The 23,570-nt window shown below is 52.0% G+C and overlaps 2 protein-coding genes across 2 annotated transcripts; both read right to left on the bottom strand.

The window, feature by feature from the left end:
- Positions 1–2,120: 2,120 nt before the first annotated feature.
- On the bottom strand, positions 2,121–3,676 carry ZAR1 (zygote arrest 1). Its single transcript, XM_074588015.1, has 4 exons — positions 2,834–3,676; positions 2,657–2,749; positions 2,485–2,559; positions 2,121–2,399 (listed from the first exon to the last, which is right to left on the bottom strand). The coding sequence occupies exons 1-4, from the start codon at positions 3,674–3,676 to the stop codon at positions 2,256–2,258; spliced, it is 1,155 nt and encodes a 384-aa protein (XP_074444116.1). The 3' UTR covers positions 2,121–2,255.
- A 256-nt stretch (positions 3,677–3,932) lies between these two features.
- Positions 3,933–6,553, bottom strand: SLC10A4 (solute carrier family 10 member 4). Its single transcript, XM_074589262.1, has 3 exons — positions 5,967–6,553; positions 5,505–5,715; positions 3,933–4,899 (listed from the first exon to the last, which is right to left on the bottom strand). Exons 1-3 carry the CDS (start codon positions 6,356–6,358, stop codon positions 4,384–4,386), a joined length of 1,119 nt encoding a protein of 372 aa, XP_074445363.1. The 5' UTR covers positions 6,359–6,553; the 3' UTR covers positions 3,933–4,383.
- Positions 6,554–23,570: the final 17,017 nt, after the last annotated feature.

Here is a 23,570-nt window from a genome sequence, read left to right as displayed (position 1 = left end):
GCAGCTCCTGCTTTGACTGGAGTTAGTGGGGATGACAACTCTAAGCTGCACTAAATTTCACTGATGATAACTGCGTAAGAGTCACCGTGTTCGCAGCAAGTAATCCTCAAAGCAGCGCTTGCAAGGACATCTGTATAAATCGGAAACACTCGAGTGCTCGTATTGCTATGAGCTGCCCTATGACTTCATACTGACACGACGCTGAGATTAAGTTCTCAAACTCATTACCAAGGTGCGCAGACTGATCACAGTCACTCCCACTGCATCCCTCAGGAACAGACTACAGCCATTAGAACAGGGAAGGCAAGCAGAAAAACAGATTGAAGAACTTACTTATTTAGAGGGAAACGCACTCTGAAATAAAAAGAAATCCCAGATCAGCTGCAAGCTGAGGTGTACTATGGGTAGATGGCTGCAGAGGGGACCTCAGCTGTGTTCCTCCTCCAGCTGGAGACTTGCCACTGCTCATCACTGTAACTACAGGTGAGTGCAAGGCACACACATTACAACAGAAAACTGCCTGACTGCAGTTGTATGCTTCAAATTGAACAGAGCAAGGGTGGAACTTGTTGTGAGAGTCTTTCAGTAATGCCAAGGGATAGTTCCTTTTACTGTGATACAGGGGAAATTGCTTCAGGTAGAAGCATGAAATAAAACGGTACCCCACATTCTGTGGGTGGTAGGTCTACTTGTTCCCAGAATGCTTCATGCTGCTATAATAATTAATGGAGCAAGAATAAATAAAATTACTTGGTAATAAATTGGTGCTGAGGCATTAAGCCTTAGTTACTGCAGGAAATTCAAGGGGCACGTTAAAATAAAGCAGGAATCTACAGCAAGATGAGTTAAGCCTACAGCATTAACACACACTGCCCCTCCAAATGGACGCTTGTTGGTACAAAGGGACAATGTTTGCCCACCCTGCCATATACTATCTTCCATTTAGAGATGCAAGATAACCAGGCGCTGAAGCTGTTAAACAGACTAGTTCCCCCTTTAGTCTTCAATGGGGTGGTATCAAGTAAGCTGGATATAGGTGTAGGTAAGTTCATTATAGCTAAGATCAATCAGTCTTTCCAAATAGAAGCTACCTCAAGAGTTCTGCAAAAGGCTTTGTGCACTATTATGCTCAATTTCAAATTTAACAGCTTTATTAGCAGTCTCAGAAAAGTATGTTTTCCTCCAAGCTTATGCAACTCCTTGGCTACAGGATAGAGTAGTGGGGTGTAAAGTAGAGTCAGCTTGTAATGCTTTGCTGAAGCATGGTGTCCCTGCAGAGACCATTACCACTGACAGCATGATCTGGGAGGCACCACACTGGTTGTTCCATTAGTACCAAACACCAGAAGTGCAATTCCTACTTGCAAACACAATCCCATAACGGTCAGGAATTTGATCCTTCCCCAATGGTAGACACCTAAACCATAACTAGATCAAATTCTTCAAGTGTAAGCCACTGAGTGCACAGGTCTTGTGCATCACCTGCAGATACAAGAGGAAGCCAGGCAGATGCAGTATCATATTTTGAGCCTTTGAAGTGTCATGTCTCTTGGTAACCTTGTGGAAGTGAAGATGGGAAGCTCATTTACCAAGAAACCATCACATCAGTGACTCCCTTCCCCAGCAGTTTGTGAGAAATGTCCCTGAAAATGCATTAACCACAAGCTTTCTTTGGCTTTAGCCTACAACCCCAGAACACCAATTTAGGTAAATGCAGACCAGCTGTACCAGCAGAAGTGACTAGTTTTTACACAGCATTTCTAATCATTTTCTAGTGATGAAGAACAGGTGCAGGAGTCTTTCTGCACGGATATGTGCACAGTAAGTGAATACCATTAGGTGTTTTGTTCATGAACAATGCTCTGCTACCTACTGTAGATGTAAACTTGATGTTGAACTGAGGTGTATGATTAGTTCAAGGGTAGGAGCAGTAACATGCATCCTTCCCCACCTGAAATTATATGAAGTCCCACATCAGTTGTTGCCAAGACATCACTGAATTACAAAATATTATTTGCAGGCTCTTCCCCTGTGCAAGTTACAGAAGCTGCAATTATGCACCCTCTGAGCTGGGCACAAACCCACCTGATCATTTGAGCGTGCTTTGCGATACTTTTATTTGCATGCTTTCCCAGCTAAACCTCACCAACTACCTTCAAACAACAACAACAAAAAAAAATTCTGCTCTACTTGCAGTTTTCTAGAAGATACCTAAACAAAAACAAGAAAAAAAAAATCCACCCCCCCCATCCCACTCAGATGATGTATTTGAAACTGAACGTGCTATCGCAGGAGAGGCGCTTCCCTTTGCACCTCCCACAGAGGTCCTGGCGGTGGGGCCGCTTGGGATCCACGTGGCGCATCTTCACGGGGCAGGTGCACCTCGTCTGCTTGCAGCTCTGGGGAAGAAGGTGGCCATCAGTCCATCGGTGGGTGGGCAGGTGGCCAAGGGGTGACCCGGAGCAAGGCCAAGGCGTCCCTTACCTGGCAGGTGATGTCCTCCACGCGGTACGGGTTGTAGGACTTCTGGCAGGTCCGGCAGAACTGCCGAAAATAGACCTGGGGGAGGGGGTGGGGGGGCAGGGGGAGACCTGGGTCAGCGCGAGGGTGGTCGAGATGATCCGAGCCGAGCGGGGATGGTCCGAGCCCGCCCTACCTTGTTGGTGCCCTGGACGCACCAGACGTAGGCGCTCTCCCAGCGGATGTTGCAGTCCTTGCAGTGGTAGTACCCGTACTTCTGCTCCAGGAACTGCCGGCGACAACCGTTACTCGACGGGGCGAGCTCCCCCCGGGCCCCGCTCCGCTCCTCCCCCTCCCCCGGGCCGCCCCTCACCTGGAAGCGCAGGCGGGTCTTGCCCGCCGCCGGCTCCCGCTTCTGGGGGTCGGCCGGCGGCTCTGCCCGCGCCTCCTCCGGCGGCTCCCGGCTCCCCTCCGGCGGCTCCGGGGTGGCGGGGGGACGCTGCCCCCGCGGCTCGGCCGGGCGCTGCCCCAGCGGCTCGGCCCCGCTCTCGGCGGGTTTCTCCCAGCTGGCCCGCACGGCGGCCGCCTCCGCCTCCCGCTGCTCCCGCACCGCGGCCGGCTCCTCTTCGACGGCCGCCGCCGCCTCCTCCACCTCCTCCTTCGCCGCCGCCTCCTCCTTCTCCTCCGCCTCCTCTTGCGGCCGCCGCTCCGGCTCCGGTTCCTCCAGGAAAGCGGTGAGTCTGCGGGACGCCATGGGCGAGTAGACGGCGATGGTGCGGGGGAAGCGGACGGCGCGGGTGCTGGTGGTGGCGGGGCTGCCCTGCTCCTGCTCCCGCTCCGCCTCCCGGGGCCGCGGCCCGGCGGCGGGAGCGGAGGGTCCGGGGCGGCGGCGGAGCAGCGTGCGGGGCCCGAGGGAGCACTGCACCGAGGCATCCTGCCGCGGGTTCACCTGGACGCCCACCTCCTTGGTGTTGGCCTTGCGGAGCCGCGGCGTCAGGTTGGGGTTGACCTGGGAGAGGATGGCCTTCAGCTGGGCCCGCTGGTAGTTGTCGAAGTACTCGGCGGCCGCCGCCGCCTCCCCGTAGCCCGAGAAGTAGCCGCTGCCCCGCGGCCGCCAGCCGCCCGCCGCGCCCCCCTTGCCCTTGGGCGGCGGGTAGCGGTAGGAGTAGGGGTGGTAAGCGGCGTACAGGTAGCTCTCCATCGCCTCCTCCGCCATTGCGACGGACCCGGGGCAGCCCCCGGGGGAGGGCGGCCTTAAATACCCCCGGGGCGGGACGGGACGGAGGCCGGGCTTCCCTCGCCCCCGACGGGCGCCGGCCTCGGCGGCCCCTTCCCATCCCCGCCGGGTGCAGGGCCCATGGCAAGGCATCCCCACCACCACCCACCCCCCGCACAGGCTTCCCCTGGTGAAACAGACAGAGCAGCCCTTAATTGCCCCCGCGGGATTAATCAGCGGGGAACACGGGTTTGGTTCGGCTTCGCCATGTATTTGTGGTGAGAACAATGAGCACGATGCTTTTACAGAGCGGGTGGGAGGCACGGAGGTAACGCGCACACAAGGTGGTTTGCCCGTTCATCTGCACTGGCGCTGCGCTGGCTTCACCTCTGCAAAACACTCGTCTCCTTCCTCCTGCCCATTCCTGCCGCGCTCCGGCGGGCAGCAGCCTCTTTGCGTGAAGATGTATGGTTATTTGCGTCGCAGTGATACTTTTTCCTTTGTTTTTTTTTTATTATTTTTTTTTAATACGTATTTTTGAGGAAATACAACTGTCACAGTAATAAACACACATCACCTTGTACAATGGGAGCGGCTGGAGAAACGATGGAGGCCGGGCAGCTCCGCTTGCGCAATGGCGAGCGCTCCAGCCTGGTCGCAAGCACAACACACATCACACGTCCCCGGGTGTCACCTCCTTATCTTGCCTACAGCGCTGTCTGCGTCGGCTCCATCTGAATGGAGTTGTGCTCCTCCGTGGTCACTGTGCCGTACGAAGTGTCGGCCACCTCCTCTTCCTTCAGTTTCTTGTAGGAAATATCCGTGTCTTCCTCTTCACCGAGCGTATCTTGTTTGTAGCTGTCTCTCCCGTACATCTTGTATACCAGCACAAAGAGTCCCGCTTCTGCCGACTGGAAAAGCGCGTAAAGCAAGGGAAACATGTACATGCCCCCTATGAGCTCCGGGGGGAACGTGAGTTTTAGGATGGCAGTGCAGAGCTGGACGTTTTGGCACCCTGTTTCCAAAGACACTGTTCTCCTGCAGTGCGGGGGCATTTTAAAGACCGTGGCTAAGCCGTATCCCAAGGCGTACCCCGCTAGAGGCATCAGCACCGCAATGGCATAGACAGACGCAGGAATATGTGCCAGCAGATCTGGTCCCAGCATGGTCCCAGTCAGGATGAACAAGATCACCAGAGTCACCAGGAGGGACCAGAGGGAAATCTGGCAACAGATACAGAGATTGATAAACAACACAGGGGTTATTAGCTTAAAAGGATAAGCATAGCAGGTAGAGGCTTGATAGAGAGTCTAAACTGCAAATCGTGGTTGCACTGCCCTTCCCGGGTTTGCTCCCGGCTCAGGACTTTGGTGGTGTTTGATCATAGCCCAGGAAAGGAAGGGGCTGAAATCACCCTCTGTCATTTTGCTTTGGGGCAACGTGCTAGGAAACTAGAAAGCCACGGCTTGTGCTTCACTTGTCCGTTCGTAATTAAGCTAATTTGTTTGCATGTTTTAAGGAAGTGTCGGTGTGCCTGCGGGTTGGCTTCGCTAGCCCTGGGTGCAGCGGGAGCAGGGAGGGAGCAGGATACCAGGGAATGCCTCTGCGCCAGGGCCCAGGCTGCTTCCCAGGGTGCAGCTGCGCGGGGGTAACCTGTCCTTCCCCTCGCTTTCCATCTCCGTCCCAGCTTTTTCTGTTGACTATATGTCCTTATAGTCCACCTAAGTAGCGGAATATGCCTGTATGAAAGCTCCTATCGGTTTGGAGCGACCGGAAAGGTTACTGCCATAGGACACCCTGTTCCCCCCATTCCCGGGGTTGTGCCTACCTTAACCAGGAGGTCGGCGGCGCGGGGGTGCCGGTATCGGATGAGCACCCCCAGCCCGATGGGCAACAGGGTGCTGCCCAGCGTCAGGCTCACTGCCCCCAGGGGCAGTAGCCGCACCAGCGCCGTGTTGATCCAGTGCCGGCTGTAGATCCAGAGGCAGAGGGGCATCAGGAAGAGGGCCAGCAGCGTGGAGGAGGCCGTCATGATAATGCTGCGCCGGGGGGGAGCGGGGGGGAACCAAAGAGACAGCGGATCACCAACCGGCCGGCCGGGGGCAGCCCCGGGAAGCCGCAGCCCCCGCGGGAAGGGGGCTCTGCAGCCGGGCAGGCAGGGTTTTTAGGGAAGGGGGGACACGAGGAGTGTGTCGGGGTCCGTGTAACACCCGTCCGTCCCGCTGTTCCCCTCCCCCCAACCCCGCCGGTAGGTGCCCAGCAAACCCTCCCCGCGTCCCGGGGCGCCTACCTGAGGTTCATGTCCCCGTCGACGAGCACCGACATGAGGTTGGAGAGGTTGCCCCCGGGGCAGCAGCCGCACAGCAGCACAGCCACGGCCGCCACCTCATCCAGGGCGAAGATGAGGGCGAGGAGGAAGGCCAGCAGCGGCATGGCCACGAACTGCGCCAGCAGCGCCAGCAGCAGCCCCACGGGTCGCCGCAGCTGGTGGCCCAGCTGCCCCAGCTCCACGGCGCAGCCCAGCCCCAGCATGGTCACGCAGAGCGCCAGCCCCACCAGCACGCTCAGGCCCTGGCTGAGGGACCGGTCCCCGAAAGCCTCGCCGTCCCCCGACAGCGACCCGCCGTCGGGGCCGCCGCCGTTCCCCGCCGCCGCCGTCGGGGGCTGCGCGGAGCCGGCCATGGGCTACGCGGCCCCCGGGAGCCGCCGGCTCCCCGCCGAGCTCCGGAGGAGGGAGCTGGGCGGCGGGGAGGGGAGTCAGTGCGGGATGCGGAGGCGGCTGGCCCCGGCGGCCGGCGGAGCCCGCATCCCGCCCCGGCTGGCCCCGGCCGGGCGCTGCCGATGTGCCGCCGTCGCCGTCGGTCGCGCCGTCTGCTGCCGGCGCCGCCCGCCCGTCCCCGGACCCACGCGGGTCCGTCCCCGTCCCCCCCCCCGCTGTGGGCGGTGTCTCGTCGCCGCCCCGACGGCCACCAGCGCCCGGCCGCCAGCGCCGCCCGGCCCCGGCGGGGGGAAGCGCAGGGGGGCGGCGGGGGCTCATGGCCGGAACCCCCCCTCTTCCCCGCTGCGACCCCCGGCAGCCCGCTTCTGGGGGCCGCCTGCACCCTCCCGGGGGTCCGAGCAGAACCGGGGGCCGGGGGGGGCTCACTTTGTCATCAGCATCAAAAAGACAATCTGCGTCGCGGTGTCACCCGATGTGGGTGGGCAGCACCGGTCCCCCCTCTGCTGAGGGCCATCCAAGCTCGTTCTGCCTCCAGGCAAGTTGTCGCGGGGGGAACGGGTGAGGAAGGGTGGCAAGCCCTTTTAGGAGGTCGGCGAGGCACCGCCGTCTGTTGGTGGCGTCCCGGGAGCTTGTAAGGAGGGGTGGTACCGTTACAGGGCAGCCCATGCGGGTGGAGGAAGCAGACGAGCTCGCAAGCACACACGGATTCAAACCAGGGTAAGAAATGTTATCCATCACCCAGAAATCACATCCGAGAGTGATTATAGCGTTGTCAGTCATAAAACTGTGCTTGAAATATTTATGTTTCCCCCATTTCATACTTTTCATTTAATAATTGTGTGTTGCCCTGCTTCCTTCAAAAGCGAAACGCTGTATGGGATGCCGGGCAGGAGCTCCCGAGAGAGGAGGGCAGCCTCCGAGAGCCGGAGGGATGTTGGTGACTCTTTCTCTGCGTGCTCAGCATTGCCACTGGCCGTGTCTTGGGAGCGTAACCGTCTTGTCTTCTTTCACCCAGAGGATTTAGGGGGGTTGTAGCAGCCCCTTCACATCCCCACTCCTGGGTGGGAGTAGCTGGCTCAGCGTAGCATCCCCAGGGGCTGCCCCTTGGCTCCCACCCTGAGCATGACCCTCTGCTCGGCGTGGGGCGTCCTGGGTCGCAGCCCAAGGGGGGCACCCCGAATTTAAGGAGAGAGCCTATGGGAGCTGCCGTGACTGGCTGTTTGCCTTCAGCTCCAGCAGACAGCAAGTTTCTCAAAAATTTATTTGGTAAAATTTTAGGCTGTCCCAGGACTCCAGTGGAAATTATTGGTGACTCAAGAGAAAAACAAACTCTCCTCTTCTTAAACCTTTAATTCTTACTTGCGGCACAGGGGGACAAAAGAAGTACAAGTAGTACCGAGTGACAAAATCCTGGGTACGGCAACTTTGCCAAAATGATGCCAAGTTTAATAACGTTCTGCCTGTGTTTGTTTCCTTGTCATTAGCTTAAGAAGAGCGCAGGGAAGATGAGTCATCAGAGCTGAACAACCAAATAGGATCCAGCTTGCATTCGTTCATATTTTTGGGCTCCGTGTGCTGCTGGAGGAGGGGAGTGTGGGGTCTGGTTGGCTTTCGGAGCCAACAGCGTCCTTCAGACTTCATTTTCAGACCGGTGTATGCAGAAAAGTGCTTGCAGCATATTTATTGTGCTTCTTAAGGTATTAACGCTGCCATATCGTATCTCATCCTTCATGTAGCCAATATTTGGCTTCACAACGTGTAGGTTGTTTGCTTATCATGGGTTGTAAGGACGGCTCGTGCGGTTTCCCTGCAGCGGGACCAAGCCCAGGCTGGGTCAGGCGTGCAGGGCACGGGGCAGCTGCTAATCGAGCAGGTGTGAAGGGCACAGGCCAGGCCTCCTGCTTTATCACCGAGTGCCACCCCCCAAACTCCCCGCTGGAGCAGGGCTGGTCATGGGAAGATATTTTGGTATGACATATATCGTACAGGCAGTTGCAGGAGGAGTTCAGTGAACCCAGATATGGTGAAACTCTCTTAGCAGTGAGGCAGATGCGTCCTGGTTCAGTGCCCACCCACCATAAACTTCAGTTTCAAGGGGCACTGAACTAATGGGAAAATGTCGTAACAAATTAAGACCTCTTGCGATTTTTCGTAAAATTTATCAGCTGTAATTCAAACTCAACTCTTGGTTTCAGCGAGAGCATCACCACTGACTTCAGGGAAACCCGAGTCTGAACCCAGCCGATGTCCTTCACTATTTGTCCGTCCGGGGGGTACCGTCACCCTGGGTGGCACCCGGCATATTTTCACAACGGGCACGTAGAGTGAAAACACGTCGTATCTGCTGCTGAGCGTGGGTCTTGTCTCTTTAACTTGCCGCAGGCTTTCCCGATATTTCATCGTTGAAGCGGAGCCGGGAGTCTGGAGTGACGCTTAAGTAGTTTTGCAGCATCTGGCTGGGCGGCAGCCGGCTCACACGTAGCGCACACCGCGCCGTATGTAAATCAACGGCTCCTTCCTTCTCTGGTTTCTTTTGTGGAGGGCAGGAGCATTCATATTGCCTACCCGGTTATTACAGGAAGCAACAGAATGACTATTTGAGTATAAAAAGACTTGGCAAAGAAACGCGATCATGTATCATTCTCAAATTATTCCTCGTTAGTCCTTCTATTGAAAAATGGGTGAGAGGATAAGAGACAGCAAGAGCAAGAAGGGGGGGGGGGAAGGATTCAATGAAATATGAGCTTGTTGTAGTTTGTAACTTTTATAAATAATATTGCCTCACATTATTTTTAGGAGGGGTTTGATTTCCATAAAGAGTACCCGTGCTATAAACCTGTCTGGAGTAGGAGAAGTCCTTCAAACACCAGGAATTTTATTTGCTCTTTTGTAATGGGAATTTTTGTGCCTTCCCTTTATTTAACTGGAAACAAAGGTGAAAAATAAAGGGTAGGCTTGTTAGGAATTTTGGCAGTGCTGTAAGAAATGAGCAAAGCGACCTTGCTGTTCGCTCAGCTGGTGGCTGCTCCAGCACGTTGCGTGAAGATGATGTTCGAATCACTTGCTTCTGCCAGAGACTAAAAGCATCTGGCAAAGCCCAACATTATTACAAAATTTTGTATACGCAAGGAGGTCCCTTCGGTGTCCCCCAAAGGAAGTCTCTGTGGGTGCTGTGTTGAATTTGGGGTGGCAAGAGGAGGTCCGGTGTGCGCAGCTGTAACACCCATCGCTCCGTGGGCTTCGGAGCCTCAGGCAAGAAGGGTTGGTTGGCAAATCCCAAGCAGGTTATGGATGCAGTGGGCACAGGTGAATCATAGTCTTGGACTTGGAAGCCTAAATCCCGACGGTGTCGCACTCCAGGAGCGGGCATGTGTGCTGTGGTTCTGAGTGCTGTGTGAAAGCAGGATGATGGGGTGCGCTGGGAAAGCAAAGGGTGGGCATCCCCTCTCTTCCCGCTCTTCCCGTCCCAGGTTGGTGTCCGTTTCAGCTCCCGCTCCTCCGGCCCCGGCTCGGTGCGTGCTGCGCCGGGGTCTGCGGGAAGCGGCGGAGCTCAGCTGCTGCGGGATGGCGTCATCCGGCCGTAAGTCATCCTTCGCCTCTCTGCGCATCCCTGCCGGCTGATTTGTGGAGCTGTGCCGGGCACTTGTAGGGGGAGAGAGGATCCAGAGGGTTGTCCTGGAGGACGGAAAGCTTTCGGTCAGCACCTTTAGGCGGGGGTGCTGCTGAAGAGGCTGGGACAAAATACTGCTGTGGAAGTGATGTTGAGGTGAGACCTAGCAGGAGCGGCTTCTGATTTTCATAGAACATACAATCCCTTTGTCTCTGCTTTTCTTGCTATGCAGCTAGGTTATGGGTAGAAATAAAAATGGAATTTAAGACTTAATAGGACAATAACAATTTTTGCACGGGGGAGGAAAAAAAGGTCTTTGCTGTCGTTGTCTTGGATTAAAATAATCCTTAAGGTGTATTGCATGATCCCCTACACATGGTTTAGGGTACACCTGTGATAAAATCCATGAAATATATATGGCTATTCTTATTTATAACTTAGATCCAGAGCAGTGGCTCAGGAGAGTTAGGAATTGGAGCATAATTGTGCAGAGATACTGGTGATTTCGCTTGTTCTTCCGTGGTTGTCTTTGTGCTAGGAAGGAGGCATCAGCTGGTCCCTTGCTGAACCAGGTCCCTCTCTGACCCAAGGCTCCTGCTCCCTCTCTCAAGAGCAGCAGCACGGAGGGGACTTTGCACCTTTTGTCACCCCCACCCGTGGCCCACCTTCACTGAGCCACCAGCTGTAAGATCTTGACAGACTCGTGGTTTTTTATTTTTTTAATTTTATATTGTTTGGGAGGTGGCTCACAAAACAGGCGAGAAAATACATTTTTGAAATAAGCTGAAGCATTGAGGTCTGTGCCATTAAGTTGTTCCTAAGAAACCTTCCCTGCCAGACCCAGACAGAAACTGCGTTGCTGAGGATGTGCTTGATCGATGGACGTTGCTCCTGCCCCAAACCGCTTGTGTTTCACACCAAGGCAGAGTGGGACCACATAGGCGGAGAACACACAAGAGCCAGGGGTTTCCCGTGAGTTCGTTGCTCCCACAGCTGGCTGTGGTGCAGAAGGGCTAGGACAGACCTGCCGTCCCTGCCGCCCAGGCTTCTCTGCTGCCCTTCAACATGACACCTGGCCCCATCGCAGCCCTGTCACGCCTCATCCCGAGCTTGCTTTTCTTAAACTCCCCTCTGTCTCGTCCTTAGCTTGATCACCATGGCTCCATCGGGCTCCGTAAATCTCCACGATAATCAGCATCTTTCATCCCACAGCCACCGTCCTTGAGCAGACCCAGGGTTTGAATATCAGGGTGGGGAAAATCAGATACGTGTCCCTTCCTCTGTTGTCTCCTCTGCAGGCGGGATCCCACCAAATCATAGAATGGTTCAGGTTGGAAGGCACCTCAAAGATCATCTAGTTCCAATGGCCTTGAACACCTCCAGGGATGGGGCAGCCACAACTTCTCCGGGCAGCCTGTTCCAGTGTCTCACCACCCTCACAGTAAAGAATTTCTTCCTGATATCTAATCTAAATCTCCCCTGTTCAGTTTAAAACCGTTACCCCTCGTCTTATCGCTCCACTCCCTGACAAATAGTCCCTCTCCATCTCTCCTGTAGCCCCTTTAGGTACTGAAAGGCTGCAATAAGGTCTCCCCAGAGCCTTCTCTTCTCCAGGTTGAGCAACCCCAACTGTCTCAGCCTGTCCCCATGGCAGAGGTGCTCCAGCCCTCTGATCGTCTTTGTGGCCCTCCACTGGACCCATTCCAACAGGTCCATGTCCTTCTTGTGCTGAGGACTCCAGAGCTGGATCCAGGTGGGGTCTCACCAGAGCAGAGGGGCAGAATCCCGCCCCTCGCCCTGCTGGCCACGCTGCTTGTGATGCAGCCCAGGATGCGGTTGGCTTTCATGGCTGTGAGCGCGCATTGCCAGCTCATGTTGAGCTTCTCGACCACCGACACCCTCAAAGTCCTTCTCCTCAGGGCTGCTCCCAAGCATCCTTCCCTTTCCCTTGGCCCAGGTGGAAAAGATGGATATCCAGGCACCCTCCTCCTCTTCTTCCCTCCTCCGTTGCGCTGTGTCTGCCTCTCCTCTTCCCTGCTGCCTTTGTGATTTCTCCGTTCATGGGAATCCTGTCCCCTTCTCCCTCCAGTTCCTCTTCCAAATGATTCCTGTTTCAGTCCAGCTCTACTCCGTATTTACGCCTCCCCTGGGAGCGGTGCTCTGCAACTCGTAGCCTTGTGAGATTTTATTAAATTGAAGTGGTGTGGAAGGGAAACGGCCCCTGCCGCGTTACTCGTGTGCGCTGGCTCCTCTGCGTCCCCACTCTCCGCACAGCCTCTCCGAGCGGCCGGGGACGGAGCCTCTCGCTGAAGCTCTGGGTTGGCAGTTCAGGGGTAGGAATTGTTATAACAAAACGCTCCTGTTATACTTGGTGTTCCCCCATGTTTATTTTTAAGACGTCTGAAGACCATTAATCAGCACGTAAGTGTTGACTCAGGTCACGATGTGCCAATAATTCATAATTAGAACTAAGTGTTTAAGGCTGCGTGACCAGCTTTTTAAAAACGAGATGAAGAGATCTTTTGCCAACCACCCCATTAGAAACAGGCTTCTGGTCCTTGAAAGGAGATGAAATCAGGGGATCACTGAAGAATAATTTTGTAAAGTGATTGCTGACGGTCACTCGTTGTGGCAGTTGTACCCCTACAACCATAAAACAATTACTAGCAGCAATTTTTTCTTTAAGAAATTATATGCCTTTATGTGAGATACCTTTACCCAAATTCAAATAAGAAATAATTCTGCCTCAGACGCTGTTCCCTTTTGTTCGCTTTTGTTGCCATTTGATCTTTTTCTGGAGCATTATCAGGATTAAGATGAAAAGTCGTAATAAAATAAATGACCTGATGACTAATGCATGCCTCGCTCCACCAGAGCCAAAATTAGCATCCTGTCCAGCCAGGCAGGGACAGGAGGTGAGATGAGGCCGCTTCTGAAGGCGCTGCGTTCAGTTTTAAAAGTCAAATGGTGTTTTGTACGGCAGGGTCTCGCTTCGCACGGGCCCTGGCATGGAGATGGTTTTAGTCGTACTTTAGAGACGGGCGTGTTTTGGTTGTTGCAGCCCCGATTTTCCTCCCTGCGAGTGCCGCAAACAGCCCGTCCAGCGCCCGCGGGAGCTGGGGGAAGGTGCAGGGGGACCATGGTGGCCGTGAGGGGACAGCCGCGTCACCGAGGGCAGGGAGCACACTGCAAATGGGATGCGCGCGACCTGGTAGATGGCGGGGCTTTAGGATGCGTGTGCAGTTGCAGACCCAGGTCCGGTTGAGTCTATTGGCTTCCATCGCCCATCGAGGCTCCCAGCCCCCTTCTTAATTTCCTACGCAGGAGCCTGGTCAGGGTTCACAACATAAATCGAGGGAGGTAATATGGAGGTAGATCACACAAATGTGGTTTTGTGCCTATAAAATCTATGTTTGGGGTTTTGCAAAAAAAAATGCCAGATCAGAATAAATGACACCAAGGCTGTGTTGTCCCCTAGAATAGTTTAAATGTCAAAAAATGCAGAAGTAAATTTAATAATAACTACAGCAGCAGTCGCTTCATAGACTATTCATTTAATTGAAGACAGACACCCCAAAGACAAATTACAACCCTCTCCCACCAAAGCTTTCTCCATATTAAAAGGGATATTAATGGTGAGCCCCATGGGAAAGAGAAGAGTTAATAGCATCGATGTTCTACCTCAGGTTCTGCAAAAAAAAAATCTTTGCACTCAGTTGCCGTTTGTTTCGCTGCATCGAAGGTGCCTGGATGTGGACTTGGACTGTTTTGTGTTAGAAGCTGTAACAAACACAGAATAAAAATGCTTCTTGTCCTGCTGCCAAATTTTTACTGAAAAATAAAAGTGAGTATCAGTAATACCGATCACAAAATAAGCAAGCCCTTCAAAATAGGTGCGCTATTACCTAAATTAAATCTCAAGCTGACTAGAAGAAATCTCAGGCAAGCAGGAAGAAATAATAGGAATCTCTTAATGCTTGTCTTGGATAACGTTGTATATTAATCCTGTGAAAATAGCCATGACACGAGGTGTTATGTGCACTTGTAAAACCGCGATAAAGTAGGATGTTTTTTAATAACCTAAAGAATCTTCTGAATTGTGACCCTATGGTATCAGTAGAGCTGGCGCGTTGCTGCAGCTGAGGAAGACGTGCCCTGGGTTTTGTAGACCTCTTGGTTTGCCAGGAAGATGAAAGCGTGAATGCCTTCGTCAACAAGATCTTCTATTTCCTTTGAGGGGCGCATGAGCAGAAATGCCGGGTGTGAAGCCGGGAGGACATTTCCTTCCTGCCTGAGGTCTCCACTTACCGCTAGTTGAAAGCAGCCTCCATATAACGCCCTCAACAAGCCCACGGCGCGACAACGGGTTTAAGCTGCTGTAAGAGACATTTAGATTAGACAGTGCTGGGGCAAATAAAGTCAATGGTGCTGAAGGCTGGCCAGCCTGGGAGGCAGGGGGTGTCCCGGGGGGGCGTCGGGCAGGTCTCGTTGCCATGACAGGGTGAGCTCCAGCTGCTGACTTGGCTTTGGGGTGACCCTGCAAAGCTCCTCCCGGCCTCCGGTTACCTGGGTCTCTGGTACCTCGTGCCAGTGCGCTTTGTGCTCCGCTGTGACGCTGCCGCTCTCGATAAAACTCCGCGTCTCTCTGTGGTGCGACTGCACTTGCGGTCGTAGCTGCTGGTGTTGGGGGTCTGGCCAAGCTGGAAACCTCAGGAGGGGTTCACAGCCCAGACCTCAAGTCTGTGGCCTGGACCACTTGCGAATTTTATTAAACTGGCAGCATCTTGCGTGCGGCCTGCCAGATAACAGGCCATGGACAGAGCTGTTGAAGGTTGGATAGTCAGAGGAAGGAATAAAAAGCTGTCGGCTCTTTATTTCACAGTGAAAGAATTCAAGAAGAACAAAAGACTGTAGTAAATATGTGCAAAATGGCTACCTCGACAGCTCCTTATCTCTGCTCAGTCCATGATAGTATCAGAAAGCAAAAGATTAGAAATATTATTATATTTCTTTTATTAAATATATAACATTTATTACATATACATATATTTTTTTACATATCATTTCTTGGTAAAATATTTGAAACATATATTTTACCCATGTATAAACGGGCAGCCTAAACGCTGAGTAACGATGAGGAGGACAGGCTCGCTGCTGAAGTCGATGCAAACCGGGACGCTAAGAGCAGCTGCCCAAAGAGCTGCGTAAGGCACCAGTGCTCAGCATCTCCACCCAGGTGTGAGCGGCACCGTGCAGTAATCCCAGACCCAGAAGGGATGTCCACCCAAACCCTGCCCAAAGCAAGGGAGCCCTGTGCAGGACAGGGAGATAACGGAGTCAACTCTTCCCACGGGAATACAGAAACTCCTTCTCACAAAGCAAATTGCTTCAAACTGGTGCCAAGAAGGCCCAAAAAAACAGGTCCCGACAAAACCAGCCAGGGAGGGGTTTCTGTCCTTCCCCATTCCCCAAAGAGTCTGCTATCAAGTGCAAAGATGCAGGATCATTACATTATCATGCTCATGTACAGACGGAGCAGCAATACCTTGAGATTAATTAATTTGCTGGAGATCACGCTCCCATGGCAAAGCTGCGCTCTGGAGACAAGCGCACCGAGCTCCAGCAGGTACCACAGTCCCGAGGAGTAATCATGTACAGTGTGATCCCTTCATCACAAAAAAAACCCCCATCGCTGTGTCTCTGCAGCTGCTAAACATCCACAGAATCAATTTTCACTTGTAGTTTCTCGAAGCATTTGAGTGGTATCGCTGAAACCCTCCATAGGACGTGCCATAAGCCATGAGCAACCACCCTCAGTCTCTACAGACACGTATGGATCCCGCTCCCAGAGAGGCTCCGCAGTGAGGGCGACTCGCTGCGCTCCTCCAGCGAGCACCAATAACCAACCCAGGGATTTCATTGCAAGGACTCCTTTAAACCCATTGATTCAGTGGCGCAGCAAAGGCGTCCGAGCACTTTTTCTCCCTTCAGGCGGAGAGGCTGCCTCACAGCTCTCGGCTGCTCCCTGTCCCCGGCCCTCACCGTTAGCATCCCCATCCTTTTCTTTTCAAATTCAGGAGATTTTTGGCTAGATAATTTTTTGCCTGGATATTTTTACTAGATAATGAAAGACATAATCTGAGAACTACGGGGCAGATTTTAGAAAGACCTAAAGTAACCACAAATTCAATTTTAAGGGCATAAGGAACAGTAAGAGCAGGTGGGCAACCAGCGTACCGAGCGCTAATGTACCAAATGCAAATTCCACTGTCGCTTGTGCAAAAACGCAGGTGGCAGCTGAGCTTTTCCCAGGGGATGTCTTGGATCAGATGCCCAAACCTGGAAGCCCTGAGAAGCCAGGCTCTGCAGAAAAGGAGACTGGCCCATCCTTCCCGTTGCAGAGTAGTAGCGGCACCAGTTTGCAGCCGCTGCTGTTGGCCCAGAGCCTGTGCAACAAAGGCTCCTAGCCCCCAGTAATTCCAGGGCTGTGGCAGTGGGAGTTGGTGGTCCATTGGCCACTTGGGTGGCTGAGAGGAGCTGCCCCAGAGGTTGGCCGTACCGGAGCGCTGTGTTAACCGCAGGTGGACCTGCCGCGGAGAGAAGCGAGGGGTGTATGTCTCGTGTAACCCATGCCAGCTGTGAGCAGCTCAATACAGGCCTTTTTTACGCCCCCACGGACCTAAGATGATGCTGGGTGGTGCTACACATTTAGTTGGAAAAACCCACCCAGTGGGAAAATTTTTCTGAAATCTTAAACATTTCGGGAGGTTTAAATCCACCTGACACCGAGTAAAGTCTGCCGGGGATATTTCAGGCTCTGTGATACGTATGAAAAATAAAAAGTCCTACATCATAAAATCTAAACAAGATGAAAATGCCAAAACTGGCATTGGAGCCTTCATTGCTAACCTGGGGTGCAGCCTGGCATCTCTATGAATTAGAGGTGACGTGCAGGAAAGATGAGCTGAGTTTTAGCTCTTTTCTTTTAGATAAAGTCACAGGCCTGTACGAGAGGTGTTTTTTTTTTTCCCTTGGTCTTCCTTCCGACTGGGGCTTTCCTGGGGTAAATGCAGCTGTTAAGTTCCTTCAGGACCTTATGGACAATTCAGTGTAAGTTCAGGAGAATGTGGTGAATGGAAGCTGGAGTAGACCGGTTTGGACGGAAAAGCACAGGGAAAGCAAGACCTCCCTCTAGTGTCTGGAGAGCCCTGGGAAGGCGGCGAGGAGAGCAGAATAAGAAAGCCCAGCAGTATTTATAGGAGTAAAAAAGGCACAAAAGGCAGTACAATAGAAGGGCTAAAAGGAGTGCGTAAATGGGCTATAAATGTAACCTACCTGTTGTTTTGAATTTTGAAATGAGGTTCCTGGTAGGCAGCTTTCAGTGATTTGCTTTGGTAATTAATGTTATTTAATCATCTTCATAATGAGGAGGGTGCAGAAAGTGGGAACATGCTGATGGAAAGAATCTGCTAATGCAAAAAAAACCCACTTGAGAGCCTTTATAGGGAGAGCAGGACAGAAAAATGGCCTCGGCGAGGAGCAGGAGGGATGGGCTGACCCCGGCCCTGCCGCGGTTTGAGCCGCATGACGAGAACCGATGATTTTTCGTTCTTCAGTTCTACCATTGAGGCCCCCAGCCCGGGGAAAGGAGCCCTAAGCTGATGTGGCACCTCTCTCGCGGTGGGAAAATAAGGGTTAGAAATGAGTGGAGCCCAATACGCCGTCGCAAGGCTGGGGCAGTGGGTTGCAAGGTTGGTTTTGGAAAAGGAGTTTCCCATTTCTTCTACTGAGAGCGGGCCGTGGGGCAGGAAGGCTGGCACTGGTGGCTGGAGGGGGGCGAGTGCCTGCAGAGGGCTGCGTTTCACTGCCCTGGGCAAATTGTCGTGTGGAGATAAATGATAAAGGTGAGAAGCCCACCAGATATCGATGCAATCCCTGTGTTCTGCTCAGGAGACGGTAGCCCGGATTTGCCAGCCCTTAGGGGAGCCTTGTGCTACTGAACGCTGCTGGAGGGGGCTGGGCTGGGCTTGGGGCCTTCACCAGCCCCACCGGTCCCTTTTAATATTCCCACAGTGTGTCTGTGTGCCGGGAAAATACCATTCACACTCAGTGGAGCTGAGCCTGGTGAATGGCAGCATGAGTACAGTAACTAAATCTTTGTTGATTTTTTTTTTTTCTTTTAAGGGGAAAAGAAAAATCCCTCGACTCTGACATTTACAATAGACATTATCTGCTCCCTGACATTTGGGCTCGTAAACTGAGGTCGACCAAATTTCCGTTCTTAACTTACCCCCCATATCAGACACAATACGAACTGACTGACCGACCCTTCCTCTAAACAGCAGGCACCGGCCCCTCGCTCCCGGCACGCCAGTTAGGAAGACCAGGACTTAATTCAGTGACAAGGACCCGAGCCTTGAGAAAACGAGTCATCCTCCAAAGTGTGTGGGAACAGCTGAGGGTCTCCTATCACCCGGTCTTGCACCATAATGAATTTTTTTTTTGGATCCTGCAGGTGTTCAGGAGGGCTGCGTGCACTGAATGCTATGAGGGTCAGCAAGGCCAAGTGCCGGGTCCTGCACTTGGGTCACAACAACCCCCTGCAGCGCTACAGGCTTGGGGCAGAGTGGCTGGAGAGCTGCCTGGTGGAAAAGGACCTGGGGGTGTTGGTCGACTGCCAGCTGAATATGAGCCAGCAGTGTGCCCAGGTGGCCAAGAAGGCCAACAGCATCCTAGCCTGTATCAGCAGCAGCACGGTGAGTAGGACTAGGGCAGTGACTGCCCCTGTGCTCGGCACTGGTGAGGCCCCACCTTGAGGGCTGTGTCCAGTTTTGGGCCCCTCACCACAAAAACAGACACTGAGGTGCTGGAGCGTGTCCAGAGAAGGGCAACGAAGCTGGTGAGGGGTCTGGAGCACAAGCCTTATGAGGAGCGGGTGAGGGAGCTGGGGGTGTTCAGCCTGGAGAAAAGGAGGCTGAGGGGAGACCTTATCGCTCTCTACAGCTCCCTGAAAGGAGGGTGTAGCCAGGTGGGGGTCGGTCTCTTCTCCCAAGTAACGGGCCATAGGACAAGAGGAAATGGCCTCAAGTTGCACCAGGGGAGGTTTAGATTGGATATTAGGAAAAATTTCTTCACTGAAAGGGTTAGCAAGCACTATCAGCACCCCTGGAGGTATTTAAAAGATGGGTAAACATAGTGCTTAGAGCTATGGTTTAGCGCTGGTTTTGTCAGCATTAGGTTGATGGTTGGACTCATGATCTGAAAGGTCCCTTCCATCTTAGGCGATTCTATGATTCTGTTCTATGAATCAACATCCACCTGGGAGGAGTGGTGCGTGACGTCAGCAATGGCTAACTGTGGCGCTGCAGCAGAGTTTTGGGGAAGCATCTGTGTCCGTGCTGCCTGTGCGGGCAGGGGCACCCTGTGGCTCAGGAGCTGCCGGCTCCTGCCAGTACAGCTGGCCATGGATGAAGGGGGCTGCTCCGGGGGGCTTTCCTGAGGCTGAGTGACAGTGGTGATGCCACGTTGCTGTCACCAACATCCAGGCTTTAAAAGGACGAGAATCAGGACAAGGTTTTCATAACTCCTTTGAAGACAGGTCAGTTGAAGCAGCATTAACAGTGGTTTTATGTGCCTGCATTAGCCCAGTGGGGACTGGATGAACAGAAACAATAAAACCTTGCTCTGGGCTCAGCAGTTGGGTGAGTAAATGTAGGGGTAAATGGATGACCGTGGAGCTGAGAAATTCAAGGTTAAAACAGGCGCTGAGGCAGAGCATGAGGAACAGAGGGTTTCCCTGATCTTCTCCCCCTCCAGCTCCCCTTTTCTTTGAGAGGAGACTCAAAGTGGCAGCATGTGCTTGAACAAAAATTCGTTTCTCAAGGAGGAGAGTGATGAAGATATATTTAAGATGGTACAAGGTACTCCGGTCCTGCTGTTCTTTAATAAGACAAACAGCGCTGCTTGAAGAAGAAAGGCTCTGCAGTGCGCCTTTAACTTGGCATCTACCAGGGTCTATCAGCCAGGAGCGCAGCTGGCCTTACCCTCCACCCTGAACGGGATGCAACCCAAATTCCTTGTAACCCAGCGCTTGCTCCAGCATCACCTTCTCACGTCAGCGTTTCGGCACCCATCCGAAGCACAGAGAGAGCAGCAGCAGCTGTGAAACGATACGGCAGCATTAACCCTGCTGAGTGACGGGGAGGTAAGGCTCAGAGAACCGAGCTTCTGTAATGGGTTGTGCGGATTTGTTTGCTGATAGTGTCTGAAGGGAAACAAAGAACCGAGGCAGAGCCTCTGGAGACAAACAGGAGACTGCTAGGAGTTAGAGCGCAGTGGTGCTGGGGTTAAAGCCGGGGGCGCCCAGTCCAGCCCAGCAGCCGGTCTCTGTCCCAGGCCAAGGCCAGATGCCTGGGAGGAGCACAAGACCAGGGGAAGCCCAGCGTGCCCGTCCCCCGACCACATCACACTCCCACCACCAGCATGTCACAGCCCAGACATTTCCTGTTCACCTACGTGGCTTTAAGCAGCTAAGGCTATGCAGAGTCCCAAGTCCAGTCATTGGTGACCTACTCCCATATAAATAAGCCCTTTTTTTCTCTTGGGCAGGATGGAGGCAGGGAACACACAGAACACAAGTGTCCTTATTCACCTTCCTTTCAAGCATAGCCCCCCAAATATTAACTTGGACCACTTTAATGTTTTTGAAGACATCATCCACCCTTCTTACAGAAAGAAGCTAGCTGAATTGCTCTAGGAATGCTCTTTCCTTGAAGGAAAAAAAAACCAACAAGCTTACGTAGAAACCAACAGAAAAGCATACTACCTGACTAATTTCGCCAAATACTTTTAGCAATAAAATAGCTTTTCAGAAATGAGTTATCGTTCACATGAAAACTGATTCCATTAATTTCGGTTTTATCAATGGCCATAGCTATAAGAAAACTTGAAAAATGTATCACACTAAGTATCTCCCAAATTGACTCTGAAGCTGAGCTGGGCAGGGGTGGCAGGTGTTCACCTGGTTCTTCTCTCAGCCTTGCTGCTGGAGGAATGTGGAGGCAGCTGGTGCCAGGCTTCAAGGCCACATGCTGGGGGCGTGTGGGAAATAGTTTGTCTGACACAGGACCAAGTTGTTGCAAGGTTTTTAAACAGCCTCTCAGAACAGGGCTGTGAAAAGTTGCAATTTTGGCTACAGTCCCAAGAAAATCATGGCAAAGAGAATGAAGAAGAACACAGGAGAATTCATAGTTTGTATTCTGCATGTTATGTGTAATAGCCAAAAGCGGAGTAATGCTGGGGACGGACCACACCATCACCTCAGGAAGGCACACGCCGCTCACCCGTGATATTCTTATTTTTTGAATCTCGCTGCAGCTGACAACAGAAGTCAGCTTTCAAGGATAATTTAGAAGCAAGGAGGGCGGAACACTCTGGGGGAGAAGGCATCACATGCCATTCTCTTCTAAGCTTTATCTTTGTGAGGTATTAAAATAATTTTCCAAAAGAAAATGGACTTAGATGATTACCTGTTTTTCTGGTGATGACAGGAGCTCAGATTCCAGAAGTATCTTCTTTTGTTTAGTCTTAGTCTTGTGATACAGTCCACTTTTGTCTCATGTGAATGTGCCACACTGCATAGAAAATCTCAGGCTTCCCAGCTTTCAACGCTAGAAATTTTTATTTATTTATTTCACTGTAACAGATGTGGATGATGCACCAAGTTGAAAAATCACTTTCCTGGTAGGAAATCATTTCAGCTGCCCGTTCCTGTAATCCTGCCGAAGATCTGCAAATTAGTTCAAGCACAACAGTTACATTTTGCGCCCTGTAAGTGCTTAACGCGGTCAGAGAGTTTATCATTTAGTATAAAGAGGACAGCGATGCGCAGTATAACTCTATCAGATACCAGGGCTGAAGACGCTATTATAAAACAGTCCTGTGGAGAGTGAATCTAATGGAATCCGCTCCTTTCAGTTCTTTAACTCTTCGAGCAGAGAGCATCTTCTTCACCGTGAAGTTCCGGGTAAAACGTGGATACCCAGAGTGCCGGGGTCCCAGCCTCATCTTCCTGAAACAGCCTCAACAGCCTCCAGCCCGCCTGCCTCTAGGTGTCAGCCTCCTGCTAGAGAAGGGCACACGCAAGTCCAGAGCAGGTGGGGTTTTTTGTGTGTTTTTTAAATCAAAGCAACCTCACATAACACCTGTTTTACTTAAAAAGGAAAAATTAAAAAAAAAAAATAAATCCTAAGTTCACTCCTGTTCTTACGGAGCAAAAGAGGGAGAACTAAAGACAGCTCTGTCATATCTGTTTCCCAGGTTTTTTTTATCTCAGAAATATTTGTATTAAAAGATGTTTTAAATGATCGAACCTGCATGCTCTGCAGCCACCCCAAGACTTCAGCAGCATAAGCAGCTCCAGCCTTCTGCCTCCTTACATGTTTAGCCCTTATTTTCCTTCACCCTTGCAGTCAGACTCCTGGAGGGTAACACGCTATGGAATAAAACATGACCTAACACTTGTGCACCAAAACCAAGGGGGCTGTCATGCCTTTGCTCAAAATAAGTGAACTGTAGAAACAATATTTTCCATCTGGAGTCTTGCAATATGATGATGCTAATTATAAACAAGTTTAATATAGAGGAGTTTGTTACAGAAACCTACTAAAAGAGAAGTGGGAAAGGCTATTCATTGCCTGCGATTTTGACACTGCTCTATTTTCCTGAAGGGCTGTGGGGCAAATGGTCCTTGACCCCAGAACTAAAAGTGATGAAGGGGGCTGCAGTGGATCACGTTTTAGAAGCAGTAGGGGTGAAGCCAGCTCTACATAAATAGGTCAGCCAACTAGGGGAAATAAATTTAATCTACTAGCTTAGTTACAAAATAGGGGGACTATGCTGGGATAAACAATTAATAGCAAGCCTCACAGGTTAAGTTTTGTTACACAGATTTAATAGTAAGTGGCCACCAAACAGAAGTAAACCTAGCTTAACTTTATTAATACCAAAATAAGAAAAAGATGGCATTCACATTACTATTGGATAAACTGCTTTGTAGTGAAACGCAGATTACAGAACGTTACCCAGTTCAAAACAAACTTCTTGCTTTTACGTGAGCCAAAAGATAGAGGCATTCATATACGAGCTAGATGCGTACTTCACAATTCAAAGGTGGCTTACTCGCTACGCTTTTACATTGCTCAATTTCCTGCATAAATTCCGGAATTTTCAAAATGAAAAAAATGTTTCATGTGGTGGGTTGACGCCAGCACAAATCCTGTGGAAGTCGAAAGGCAGTTTGTGTACACAGAATTGCACAAACAAATCGCTCTGGATGAAAATTCAGAATACGGTTTTTCACATGACTCTGAATTACGCGTTGTCCTTCCCAAGCAGAGGCACAACACAAGCGCACCTCAGTCTGGCAACGAAATCACACCGTTCACCCAAACACAGCGTTGTACTCTGCTCATGAATCACAGGGGGCAGAAGCTGATGTTGGTAACTTCTGGAAAAGTGAATATGATTCTTGGAAAACAACCCAACCAACAAAAAAAGCCCTATAA

The sequence above is a fragment of the Larus michahellis genome, chromosome 5 (genome assembly GCF_964199755.1).
Source record: "Larus michahellis chromosome 5, bLarMic1.1, whole genome shotgun sequence".
Lineage (NCBI taxonomy): Eukaryota > Metazoa > Chordata > Aves > Charadriiformes > Laridae > Larus > Larus michahellis.
Note: the sequence above shows the minus strand (reverse complement) of the source record. Positions and strands in the feature narration are given on the sequence as shown.

Coding starts and splice junctions, on each gene's coding strand:
- ZAR1 (XM_074588015.1), bottom strand. CDS start 3,676: ATGGCGGAGGAGGCGATGGAGAGCTACCTGTACGCCGCTTACCACCCC. Junction 2,560..2,656: donor GCGTCCAGGGCACCAACAAG/GTAGGGCGGGCT, acceptor CCCCTCCCCCAG/GTCTATTTTCGGCAGTTCTG. Junction 2,400..2,484: donor TGGAGGACATCACCTGCCAG/GTAAGGGACGCC, acceptor CTTCTTCCCCAG/AGCTGCAAGCAGACGAGGTG.
- SLC10A4 (XM_074589262.1), bottom strand. CDS start 6,358: ATGGCCGGCTCCGCGCAGCCCCCGACGGCGGCGGCGGGGAACGGCGGC. Junction 5,716..5,966: donor GACGGGGACATGAACCTCAG/GTAGGCGCCCCG, acceptor CCCCCGGCGCAG/CATTATCATGACGGCCTCCT. Junction 4,900..5,504: donor CCGCCGACCTCCTGGTTAAG/GTAGGCACAACC, acceptor ATCTGTTGCCAG/ATTTCCCTCTGGTCCCTCCT.